Raw genomic sequence first — 13,270 nt, 5'->3', positions numbered from 1 at the left:
CGGCAGTTGGAACCCAAGCACAGTACCGGGTAAAGCTTTGGATTCTTGCCCAGAAATAGCTAAGAAGTAAAAAAATTTAACCCTCTTTCTTCCTCCCCTCTTAAAGTCAATCAATTTGTACCTTGCTTAATCTTTCTAAACCGCATAGAACTTCACGGTATTGCGGTATATAAGCTGTTATTATTATTATTATTATTTTAAACCTCAATTCCTACTGAGCTGGAAGCTTAAGAAGAAAGAGGAAACTCGGTGCTCAGGCCACTGCTATTTAATATATTCATAAATGATCTAGAAACAAGGACGAAGTGTGAGATAATAAAATTTGCAGACGACACCAAACTATTTAGTGGAGCTCAGACCAAAGAGGACTGCGAAAAATTGCAAAGGGACTTGAACAAACTAGGGGAATGGGCGACGAGATGGCAGATGAAGTTCAACGTTGAGAAATGTAAAGTATTACATGTGGGAAGCAGAAACCCGAGGTACAACTATACGATGGGAGGGATGTTATTGAATGAGAGTACCCAAGAAAGGGACTTGAGGATAATGGTGGACATGACAATGAAGCTGAGTGGCCGCTAAGAGAGCAAATAGAATGCTAGGTATAATCAAGAAGGGTATTACAACCAGAATGAAAGAAATTATCCTGCCGTTGTATCGGGCAATGGTGCGTCCGCTTCTGAAGTACTGCTTCCAATATTGGTCGCCATACCTTAAAAAGGATATGGCATTACTCGAGAGGGTTCAGAGGAGAACGACACGTCTGATAAAAGTTATGGAAAACCTTTCATACGCTGAGAGATTGGAGAAACTGGGTCTCTTTTCCCTGGAGAAGAGGAGACTTAGAGGGGATATGATAGAGACTTACAAGATCATGAAGGGCATAGAGAGAGTAGAGAGGGACAGATTCTTCAAACTTTCGAAAAATAAAAGAACAAGAGGGCATTCGGAAAAGTTTAAAGGGGACAGATTAAAAACGAATGCTAGGAAGTTCTTCTTTACCCAACGTATCATGGACACCTGGAATGCGCTTCCAGAGAGCGTAATAGGGCAGAGTATGGTACTGGGGTTTAAGAAAGGACTGGACAATTTCCTCCTGGAAAAGGGGATATAAGGGTATAAATAGAGGATTACTGCACAGGTCCTAGACCTGTTGGGCTGCCACGTGAGCGGACTGCTGGGCACGATGGACCTCAGGTCTGACCCAGCAGAGGCATTGCTTATGTTCTACAATAAAATGTACTTAACTAATTTATTTCCATCATATTCTTGTTAGAAGTTGCAAACAAAGCCCAGATTTTTCAACTGGAAATCTAGAAACATTAATATGGACACAGTCCCTTGTGTGATCTTGTTTTTCTACATTTCTGCAAAATGAGCAGACTTTCTTAGAATCACAGCTAGGATAAATTTTTCATTAAAAAAAAACAAAAACAACATAATTTAAGGCCACTTTGACATAATGAGATTTCTACAAGCACAAGTTCTGATCGGGTAAATAACTGGCTATTCAGCTACAAAATTAATTTGATAAACGTGGCTGAATATTCAGCTAAAGATAACCAGGTGCATTTGCTCTGTCATCTTCACCTAACTGGTACAGACCCCAGCAGAATAACCCTCACTTCTGTCTGTTTATCTGTCTTGCTCTCTCTTCTTCCTCCAGATCATAGGATCATTACTCTCTCCTCCTCCTCTTGTCTTTCTTGTGAGAAGGGGACTACGTAGAATGAATTTGAGAGACAGCAGAGGTAAGAAGTCAACTAACTCTAGAAAAAGGGCCTTGAAAGTCATGTGGGATAGGAGAAAACTAACTGAACTATTAATCCTCACATACAGCCCCAGAGACTGAAAACATAATAGTCCTCTCTAAGGGCCAGATACAGTATTCAGGCATATATGATGAGTAGAAGTGGACACTAGAGAATGGCACGAGGACAAATTTTCCCCGTCCCCATGGGAACTCATTTTCCTTTTCCATCCCGGTGAGTTCTTTTCCTGACCCTGACCCATTCCTGCATGCTCTGTCCTCATCTGCACAAGCTTCAAACACTTTAAAATCATAAGCAGCAACATTCTAGAGCTCAGACTGTGATGTCATAATGCCTCAGTCCAGCAATACCTAAGCTCTGTCCTCATCTGCACAAGCTTCAAACACTTTAAAATCATAAGCAGCAACATTCTAGAGCTCAGATTGTGATGTCATAATGCCTCATTCCACCAATGCCTAAGCTCCGTCCTCATCTGCACAAGCCTCAAACACTTTAAAATCATAAGTGTTCAAAGCTTGTGCGGTTAAGGCAGAGCTTGTAGGCACACAAAATCCTTTATAAACCACCCCCAAAGTAGGCCAGATTCAGTATATAGCGCTGAAAAAAAATTGGTGCTTAATATTATTCTATTGGTACCCTTTAAAGAACAACACATATCGCCAGGATCCATGCTCAACTTGAAAACAGGTGTAAATCGTAACACACAAGATGGATGTGGATCTGCACTGTCCTATAACACTGTACACATAAGAACATAAGACTAGCCTTACTGGGTCAGACCAATGGTCCATCAAGCCCAGTAGCCCATTCTCAAAGTGGCCAATCCAAGTCACTAGTACCTGGCCAAAACCCAAAGAATCGCAGCATTCCAGCATCTCAAAGAATAAGAAGATTCCAGAATCCCAATGAGAGCAACATTCCAGAGCTGAGATTGTGATGTCATAATGCCTCATTCCACAGTGCCTCGGAACCAACCTCAACAGTGATGTTACAATGGCTTAACTGACCTAGATACTTGGCACAAATAAAAGCATAAGAACAGCCATATTTGGTCAGACCAATGGTCCATCTAGCCCAGTAAGTAGCCCGTTCTCACAGTGGCCAATCCAGGTCACTAGTGCCTGGCCAAAACCCAAGGAGTAGCAACATTCCATGCTACCGATCCAGGACAAGCAGTGGCTTCCCCCATGTCTTTCTCAATAACAGATTATGGACTTTTCCTCCAGGAAATTGTCCACACCCTTCTTAAAACCAGCTACGATATCTGCTCTTACCACAACCTCTGGCAATGCATTCCATAGCTTATCTATTCTGAGTGAAATAATCTTTTCTCCTATTGGTTTTAAAAGTATTAACAGTGGGATCTGGAAAGGCCCTGCTGTCTGGCCATATACTCTCATCCAGTGGCGAACCTAGGGTATGTGGCACCCGGGGCCCATCATTTTTTGACCCCCCCCCCCCCCCCCCATGTAAAAAAAATTTTTTTATTTTTTTTTTTTTTTTGCAATAACCATGAAATGGAATAAATGGTCAGAATAGAAACAGGCAGTGAAAATTTTCTTTTATTGAACCTCATATATGTAACCATTATTCCAAACATAACATAACATAAATTATGTCTAAATTGTCATGACATTAGAAGTACATATGGAGTAGTTGCAGGTGATGCTTGGGACAGTTCTGATTGTGTTAGTTCGGTTTTATGTGTTTTTTGAATAGAAGGGTTTTTATTTCTTTTTGAAGGTTTTGCAGTCTGTGGTTGATATCAATTGGTTGTAGAGTTGGGGGTCGAGTGTTGCAGCTCGAATGGCTAGGAGGTTGTCGAACAGTTTTTTTCTTTTGACGTTTTTGGTTGGAGGGTGTGTGAATGGTGCACAAGTTCTCCTATGTCTGTTTGAAGTGGATTGAATTATTTAGCTGAAGAAATTAGTTACCCCCCATTCCACACACATTAATTCTCTTCCATTTTTGTTCCCATTATAAAAAACACTGATAAGTTCCCAGAAAAAAAATACATTAAAATAAGAAGTGAAAACAAAGGCCCCTACAGATGAGAACATAACATAAGAATAGCCTAACTGGGTCAGACCAATGGTCCATCATGCCCAGTAGCCCATTCTCATGGTAGCCAATCCAGGACACTAATACCTGGTCAAAACCCAAAGAGTAGCAACATTCCATGCTACCGATCCAGGGCAAGCAGACACTTCCCCCATGTCTTAATAACAGATTATGGACTTTTCCTCCAGGAATTTGTCCAAATCTTTCTTAAAACCAGCTACACTATCTGCTTTTACCATAACTTCTGGCCACTTCATTTTTAAGTTTAGATCTTTCCTTTCAAACAGAGACCTTGCTAGATGTCAAATACAGCACAAGGTAACTTCACATGGACTTAGCTGTGCAGGAAATGTGAATCTCCTCATACACCCACCATATAGTGCAAAAATGTGCAAAGGTCTGTTTTTTTCTTTCGATCACTACATAGCCTAATGCCACACAAGCAGCGCTGTTACAAACATATTCTGTAGGTCAATGCTAAGGATAACAAAGTTTCCTTCCTTGGACCAGAAGGAGATAAACCACTGGAAGAGATCCCAAAACAACACCCAAAGACCCACTCAGTGTGTGAATCAGTTGAGTGGAGTGGACTAACTGGGGGGTGGAAATGGGCCCGGAGTTTGCTCAGCAGAATTTCCCAGACCACCTCTTCCTCTCAACACATTGACACGCTGCCACCATCACCACTAGGAACACCTCACTGGGTAGGCCAGCTATGCTATAAACTTTATAAAACACATTATTATATTTTCTTATAAAGCACATATTTTAACTGACCTCTCTGACATCCTCAGCCTTTCCATTCACAAAAATAGAAGGAAGAAAAGTTCCCATTTCCTGCTGTCTCATGTCCCCGGCCTATACAATATTTTTTTTCTGCAGACCCTTCAAAAGTCTGACCAAATCCTCGTTTCACTTGCATTATAAAGTACTGAGGATGCCATCTCTCCCCAATCCCAGGTCCTAAAGTCTAAGACAGTAGCGCAAACTAATGCTGCCAGATACAGGAAAAAAAAAATTTTGATTCGATTCAGCCCTATTGAATTGGTTTTTCAATTCGATTTTCCTGCCCAGTTGGGTGATTTTTTTCAAAACTCCTGGTGGGTTTTATAGCTTTTTCACCCCCTTTGGCTTCTCCTAACCACACTGGCGCTGTGGTGTAAATAAAATAAAGAAACAAAAAGGACTTTTCCTCTTTCTGTTAAATCCTAGCTCACGTTTGCAGTCCAACACCAGCTCTGGCAGGATACACATTTCAAATCTGACATGTTATAATCACAAAACAGAAAATAAAATTAATTTTTCTACCTTTTGTTGTCTGGTTATATTTCAAATCTTGTTGGTCCAAGGCTCTGGTTTTCTTCTGATAACTTGCTTGCCAGGGTCTCCTTCTTTCTGCATGCTAACCATCCATCTGCCAACTCTGTCCTCCCTTTCCATTTCCCTTCCCTTCCCAGGAAGTCTGGTATCTTTCCTTTTTTTCATCTCCCTCCACAGATCCACCTTTTCTTAAATACCCTTTCATCCGGCATCTCTCCCTCCTTCCCCACCATCCCAGAGTCCACCATCTCTTCGTTTCTTTTCCTAATTACCCTCCTATCCAGTATCTCTATCCCTCCTCCACACCATCCCTTGTGTCCAATTTCTCTCCCTTTCTGTTCCTTCCCTCCCTAAATCCCATGGTCCATCATCTCTCTCCCTCTCCTCTATTTTCAGACCCATTATTTTTTCCCCCCCCCAAAGTTTGGCATATGCATGTCTCTTTGAACACCCCCTTCCCTCCGTGTACTTCTAAATCATGGTCCCCCCCCCAAAGGCCTGTCCCCCCTTAAAGGTCTGCCTGTCCCACCTTGAAGGCCTGCACCCCCCTTGAAGGCCTGTCCCTTCCCCTTGTAGGCCTGTCCCCCCCCTTGAAGGCCTGCCTGCCTGTCCCCCCCTTGAAGGTCTGCACCCCCCGAAGGCCTGCACCCCCCCGAAGGCCTGTCCCCCACTTGAAGGCCTGTCCCACCCCCTTGTAGCTTCTCCCCCCCCCTTGTAGGCCTGTCCCCCCTTGAAGGCCTGCCTGCCTTTCCCCCCTTGAAGGCCTGTCCCCCCTTGAAGGCCTGCACCCCCTTGAAGGCCTGCACCACCCCCCTCGAAGGCCTGCACTCCCTTGAAGGTCTGCACCCCCCCCGAAGGCCTGTCCCCCACTTGAAGGCTTGTCCCCCCCCCTTGTAGCTTCTCCCCCCTTGTAGGCCTGTCCCCCCCTTGAAGGCCTGCCTGCCTGCCTTTCCCCCCCCCCCTTGAAGGCCTGCACCCCCTTGAAGGACTGCACCCCCCCCCCGAAGGCCTGCACTCCCTTGAAGGTCTGCACCCCCCCGAAGGCCTGTCCCCCCCTTGAAGGCCTGTCCCCCCCCCTTGTAGGCCTGTCCCCCCCCCTTGTAGGCCTGTCCCCCCCCCCCTTGTAGGCCTGTCCCCCCCCCCTTGTAGGCCTGCCTGCCTTTCCCCCCTTGAAGGCCTGTTCCCCCCCTTGAAGGCCTGCACCCCCTTGAAGGTCTGCACCCCCCCAAAGGCCTACACCCCCCCCGAAGGCCTGCACCCCCCTGAAGGCCTGCCTGCCCCCCTTGAAGGCCTGCCCCCCTTGAAGGTCTGCCCCCCCCCCCCCCCGAAGGCCTGTCCCCCCTTGAAGGCCTGCCTGCCTGCCTGTCACCCCCCTCCCCCTTGAAAGCCTGCTTGCCTGCCCGCCCGCCCCACCCTGAAGGCCTGATGCCCCGACCCACCCCGAAGGACCGCTCGCCCCCCTGGCCTCCCCGCACCACCTATGAACAGCCGCAGCAGGATCGCGAAGTCAGCGTCAGCGATCCCTGCGCTGCTTCCTGCGCCACGGTCCCGCCCCTCCTCTGACGTCAGAGGAGGGGCGGGATCGCGGCGCAGGAAGCAGCGCAGGGATGCTGACGCTGACTTCGCGATCCTGCTGCGGGCTGCTTCACAGGTGGTGCAGGAAGGTCAGTGGGGCGAGCGGTCCTTCGGGGGTGGCGGGGGACTGAACGGCAAGGCCGGGAACACCCCCTTAGGGCTGGTACCCGGGGCGGCCCGCCCCCCCCCCGCCGCCCCCTAGGTACGCCACTGCTCTCATCCCCACCCCCCTACAACCAAGTCCTTCCCCACTTTTGCCACCAATAAAACGCTACAATCTTTGATGGAATAAATTAGCCGCAGCTCAGTTTATTAATCAAAACACTTTAACATATCATAACTTCAATTAACATAAAAAAAGAGCTCCTCCTGAGCTACCAAATTAAAATCGTTCAGTGCCCTCGACCCCGCCACCACAGCAAGGGTCAGAGGGGTGGCATGTCCCTCATGCCCCTTTATCCGGGTCACCTGACCCACCAGGCACGGCACCCCGCCGGCCCACCACTCATCACCTGATGAGCCCCAATGACCCAGTAGCTCGGGAGATCCGCCACCCCAAGCTACTTTTCACTGCCCAAAAAACACAGGCGGGTGGGAAAAGCCGCCCTGGAGGACACTGAAGAGGACGAGTCCTCCCAAGTCCCCTCCTTAACCCTTTCAGGACCAAGGGACATATTTGTCCCATAACTTTAAAATCCTATAAATTTTGATTGGGATAGTCTACAGTTCTAAATTTGATATGTACGGATTCCATATGATACTGCCTTTATGTAAACAAACTGGTTCCGACATTCATTCATTAGCGTCGTTGCCAGATTGACGAGAAGATTCACTTGCCACACTGTCCATAAGCCAGAAGTTTGATTTTTTAAATAAAAATAATGATATTTCACAAAAAAAATCAATTTTTTGGCATCTGCAAGCCCTTTTTACCATAAAAATGTCGTCAAAACCACAAAAATTGGCCTACGATCCTTATGGTCCTGAAAGGGTTAAAAACTTTGGTCCTGCGCGTTACCCGCCTACCCTCCAACCAAATTTAAACTTCCCTGCCTGACAGGCCCTCTAACCTATCCTGTTCTTCCCTACCTACTACCCCGCCCCACAACCACCCCAGCCAATGGGTGACACGAAGGCCAACCAGCCCCATGTTATATTCCGCCCATCGACACGAGGGTCTCAGGCTCCCATTTCTCAGTAACATCCTAAGGGAACGCCCTCAACCTGTCCTTGTCCCGAATATGAACATAAGAATTGCCGCTGCTGGGTCAGACCAGTGGTCCATCGTGCCCAGCAGTCCGCTCACGCGACGGCCCTCTGGTCAAAGACCAGTGCTCTAAATGAGTCCAGCCTCACCTGCGTACGTTCCAGTTTAGCTAGAACTTGTCCAACTTTGTCTTGAAACCCTGGAGATTGTTTTCCTCTATAACAGACTCCGGAAGAGCCTCCAAGCGGAAACACTTATGTGCTAGTCTATATACTGGCACATAAGTGTGTTTTCACGCAAATCTGCCATTTCTGCCCCCATTTTGGTACCTTGAACCATTAGAACCCTTTTCCACGCCAAAAAAAGTGGGTGTTGGAGTAGCGCCTAATGTTAGATGCCATATATTTATTTATTTATTTGGGTTTTTAACCCCGACCTCCCAGGAGAACTTAGAACGGGTTACAAGTTTACATAACAAACAATGGTTAAATATATACTAGTATTTTAGCCCGTTATATTAACGGGTGCTAGGTGCCCTTTCCTTTGTCCTTAGTGCCCCAAGTGCCTCCTTCCCATGTCCTTAGTACTCCTTCCTACGTCCTTAGTGCCCCCATTGCCTCGGTCCTGTGTACTTAGTGCCCCCAGTGCCTCCTTCCCATGTCCTTAGTGCCCCCAGTGCCTCTGTCCTGTGTCCTTACTGCCCTCAGTGCCTCCTTCCTATGTCCCCCTCATTATTTTCCAGAATTTGTCCCACCTCCACCCCCCGAAGCCAGCCTGCCTGCCTGCCTCAGATCAGTTGAAAATAAGTTGTTTTTTAGGTTTACATGCATTAACATTTTTTTTTTTAAAGTTCGAAGATTTTATTGAATTTAATAAGCTGTCTAAATGAACTGAATCTAATTAATTCACATCCCTACTCCTTTTTCTCCGGTCTGTAGAGGCCCCTATAGCTAATTTTTTTGGTCTTTTTCCATCTCTTCCCTTCTTTCTTTTCCTTATACCAGTCAGACAATTGCCTTTGGTTCTTCCTCACTTCCTGCCTTGGTCTCCCTCTCAGCATGTACCACTTACCTCTCCCCTTTCTGCTGTCTCCTTCCACATAGCTTCTGCATCAGCTCCCTATTTATTCTTGGCACATAATTAATCCTTAAGAAACAGACGGCCTGGTGGGATAAGACAGCAAGACAGGCTTGCTGCTCAGGAACCACCTGCATGGCTATTTTGCACTTGAGAGGATAAATACAAAGGTACAGACCCGTAGGGCACGGGGGGCTAGGGAGAAAGCAAAAGAGATGACCTTCACTGCTACTGACGGTCACAAAAGCAGAAGGTGGACAAAGCACAAAGAATTTGAAAAGGAATTGCAAAATAGCAAACACTTGGCATTCATTTTCCAAATTTCAACTTCACGCTTTTCCTCAGGAGAGGGGCGGGGACAGGGGGGAGGAGCCACGGCTGGAGGGGTACGGAAAGCGCAGCAGCAAAGGCACAGTCCACAGCCAGCGAGGTTGTATGTCGGGGTGAAGCATGCTCTGCGCTTGCACCTCTCACGAAAGTTTTTTGCAGAAGGACAAAGTTTATTTTTCAGTTCAAAGCCACCGGTGCGGCTCCTCTCTCAAGCCGTACCTGCGTCGGAGAAGGCTTCCAATGCAGGCGGGGATCAAGAGAAGAGCCACCGCAGAGGCTTTGAACTAAAAATTAAACTTTGTCCGTATCAAGGCATTACCAGGTGGAGAGTAGGGGGGGCCCAATGTCTTGCACGCTTTCGCCGCTCCCAGCGTCTTTCCTCTTTGCCAACAGCCCTCCTCCCGGCAGCCGCCGCTCCGCGCGTCCTGGAGTCCTGGTGACGTAGTAAGCGCGCATGTGCACTCTTGCCGGCCACATCCCGACAGATCAGATCTCAGGAAACACGCGGCGAGAGTGTGCATGCGCGCTTAGCATTTGAAAGGCACCAATAGAATCTAGGGGGACAGTCTTTCCATGTCTTGTTCACAGACACATGCACATATACACACATGCACATACCAATGTAAAAAAAAAAATCAAAGTCTCACTCACACACATATAGAAAGACAATTTCCCCACAATGGAGTAATTCTATAATTGGGTTTTTCTATATTAGCTCATGTGATGCTATTCTATACGGGAAAATAGAATACTAGCATAATCAGATATGTACATGCTTAGGTGAAGCAGGGCCAGCCTTATGAATTGCAAGACCCCCAGCAATCCAGTATGTCCCTCTGTTTCTAATTTCCAACCCCTTAAAATGTGGGTTTTTCCATACAGATTTCAGGGCAGCGGCAGCAGCAACAATTCTCATAGGCTGTACTGTTGACCCCTGAATTTGAGTTCGCATCCAGCCTGCCCCACTCCACTCAGACCCACCCATTGCTCTGTCTCTGGCACAGCCAATTGGTGTCCAGAAACAGCAGATGTGGCCTCCCCGTCCTTCAGGACCAGGAAACACCTTCAAAAAATGTCATCTTTAAATACCTACGTAATGTAAACGCGCATGAGTCGAGTCTCTTTCATTTGAAAGGGAGCTCTGCAATGAGAGGGCATAAGATGAAGTTAAGAGGTTAAAGGCTCAGGAGTAATCTAAGGAAATACTTTTTTACAGTGCGCCGAAGAAAAGCACTATTTTAAAGGGCTTCGACAGGGGGTGTGGGGGGGAACCCCCCCCCCACTTTACTTAACAGACATTGCGCTGGTGTTGTGGGGGGTTTGGGGGGTTGTAACCCCCCAAATTATACTTAAAACTGAACTTTTTCCCTAAAAAAACAGGCAAAAAGTTTGGTTTCAAATATAATGAGGGGGGTTACAACCCCCCAAACCCCCCACAACGCCAGCGCGATGTCTGTTAAGTAAAATAGGGGGGTTCCCCACCAACACCCCCCGTCGGAACCCTTTAAAATAGTGCTTTTCTTCGGCGCACCGTCAACCTTGCGCTCAGTTGTCGGCGCTCAGTTGTCTCGCGCGATTTTGTCTATGAACCCTCCCCATGTGTACACACACTATATATATATGCATGTAGTTTAGGGTTATCAGACATCCAGATTTCACCGGACAGCTTTTCAAAACCCAACACTTTGTCAGGAGGCTTTGAAAAGCTTCCAACAAATCGCCATCGGGCAAGAGGGCATCCACGCCTGCGCAGATGTCACGCACACGTGCGTGTGATGTCATCATGTTGTATCCACGCTTGCGTGGATGTCCTCCTACCCGACAAGAGCAGGCAGCAGGGGGCGGAAATGGGGAACTGGTCAGGCCTGGGGGCGGGTCAAGGAGTGTGGATTTTCCATTTGGAAAATCTGGTAACCCTAATGTAGTTATTGCAGAGACCGTAGGCACTGTATTGTCATATGTTTGTGTATCTACGCACATAAATGTCTGTATGCTAGTTTTCTGACCATTTACACAGATGTTAGTGCATAATTATCTTAGTGTAAGCGCACGCATACACACACAGCCTTACACATAGTAACATAGTAGATGATGGCAGATAAAGACCCGAATGGTCCATGTAGTCTGCCCAACCCGATTCAATCTAAAAGTTTGTTGGGTTTTTTTTGTTTGTTTGTTTCTTCTTCTCCTTATCTATTTTTGGGCAAGAATCTAACGCTCTGCCCGGTACTGTTCTTAGGTTCCAACTACTGAAGTCTCCGTCAAAGCTCACTCCAGTCCATCGACACCCTCCCCAGCCCCTGAAGCCCTCCCCAGCCCATCCTCCCCCAAACGGCCTTATACAGACACAGACCGTGCAAGTCTGCCCAGTACAGGCCTTGTGTGTGTTCTGTAGATATAAATTCTTTGAACATTTTGTGTGCCCCATGACATACACCTTCTCAACAGCTGATACTGCTGCAGTTGTTTCTCTCTCTTCCTGACCACCCCCGACGTCTCCAATGGGAATAGAAAGAACTGCAAGGATCGTTATAAAACGTGTTTGGGCGAACCAGTATCACCGAGTTAAAGTTAAACCGCACAAATCGGCATATAAACATTTCTGTGATCTTCTTTACGACTGATCTGTTTTCTTGGTTGATGGTGTAACAAGCACGTGGATGCTTACCCCTTGCCTCAGGACAAGCAGTGTCGTAAATGATTCACTTTTATCTGCTGCAAGTAATTCTATATGCAGAGGCCATGGCGGAGAAGACAGCTGCTGTGGTTACAAAATTTTCACTTTTGCAACAGCTTATTAATGGGCACTGTTTTTTTAAGTTCAACCATCTTTATTGACATTTTAAAATATACAATAAGTGGGCAACAACGACCAATAAACTAAGCCAATATTAGCAATAACAATGCATTTTGTCGATCGTTAATTTGTGGTTGGTATCTTTTTTCAGCACATTACAGTATATTGGAAATCGGATCAAAAAAAAAAAAAATCTCAGATGTCAAAAAAAAAATAAAAAAAAAATCATCCAGTGTTAAATGTGGCTTAGTTCTTTAATTCTACAGTGTACATATATATATATATATATATATATAAAAGAAAAAATGCTGAAGCCAGTATCTGGATTTAAAGTGCACATTTTAGTACATCAGCAGAGATCCAATGCAAAATAATATATATTTTTTTTTAACCAAACTTTCTTTAGCTAGTGAAACAGATTTCCAACAGAAAGCATTCTGACTGAGTTGGGGTAAATCGCCAGAAGAAAGCTACTCACCGGGATGGCCTTCCCCTACCGATTCCGAGGTGAACATGAAAGCCCCTTCATCGTCCAGCGACTGGTCGTACCAGCCATCCACCGGCCCATTCATGGTCTGGTTCTTTTATTGTGACGCAGTGTGTGTAACACGTTGCAGCTACTGTGAACGTCTGCCTCCTCTTTCTCGTAGCTTGTAAAGTCCTGCCGCAGTCGCTGGTTAAGACAAACTTTTTATGTGCTACCGAGTACGCATGTCTGGCCAGAGAAGTTCGGGTTATCGTCTGTGTTGCCCATATATATGGGAAAGGGAAAGTGCCTGAAGAATCATGTGAACAGACGGGAGCAATCCGTTGCCTGACGCAAGGACCGAACGATTTTAGGGGATTTAAATGATTAACTCTGCCTTCATCACTTCAAAACCCAAAGTTGGAAATACTTAGTAAAGGAATGAAGCAAAGCAATCAATGCGTGCCAATTAGCTGCAGCAAGTAAACATCTGAATTTATAGGTCTTGTATTTTGGGGTTGTGTGTATATGCAAAAAAAAAAAATAAATAAATAAAAATCATGCAACTGTGCTTCTGCAAGGAAGTTGGATGTACCTGGCAGATGTCAATTAATCTCAATAGAAAGCAGTCTGGAGTTTATTTACTATTCATTTATTTGGATTTA

General features: G+C 46.1%; 1 protein-coding gene across 2 annotated transcripts in view; it reads right to left on the bottom strand.

Annotated features, from left to right (window-relative positions):
- The window catches only part of MAT1A (methionine adenosyltransferase 1A), an 84,987-nt gene extending 72,080 nt beyond the window's left edge, over positions 1-12,907 (bottom strand). Inside the window, exon 1 of one of the 2 annotated variants that reach the window (XM_033943682.1) lies at positions 12,618-12,907. In XM_033943682.1, the coding sequence (XP_033799573.1) occupies positions 12,618-12,711 (94 nt within the window). In that variant the 5' untranslated portion in view covers positions 12,712-12,907. The remainder of the gene's footprint in view (positions 1-12,617) is intronic. The other variant, XM_033943681.1, reaches the window with a different exon arrangement.
- Positions 12,908-13,270: the final 363 nt, after the last annotated feature.

The sequence above is a fragment of the Geotrypetes seraphini genome, chromosome 4 (genome assembly GCF_902459505.1).
Source record: "Geotrypetes seraphini chromosome 4, aGeoSer1.1, whole genome shotgun sequence".
In the NCBI taxonomy this organism is placed as follows: Eukaryota; Metazoa; Chordata; class Amphibia; order Gymnophiona; family Dermophiidae; genus Geotrypetes; species Geotrypetes seraphini.
The sequence above is the reverse complement of the archived record's forward strand: the minus strand, read 5'-3'. Positions and strand labels throughout refer to the sequence as shown.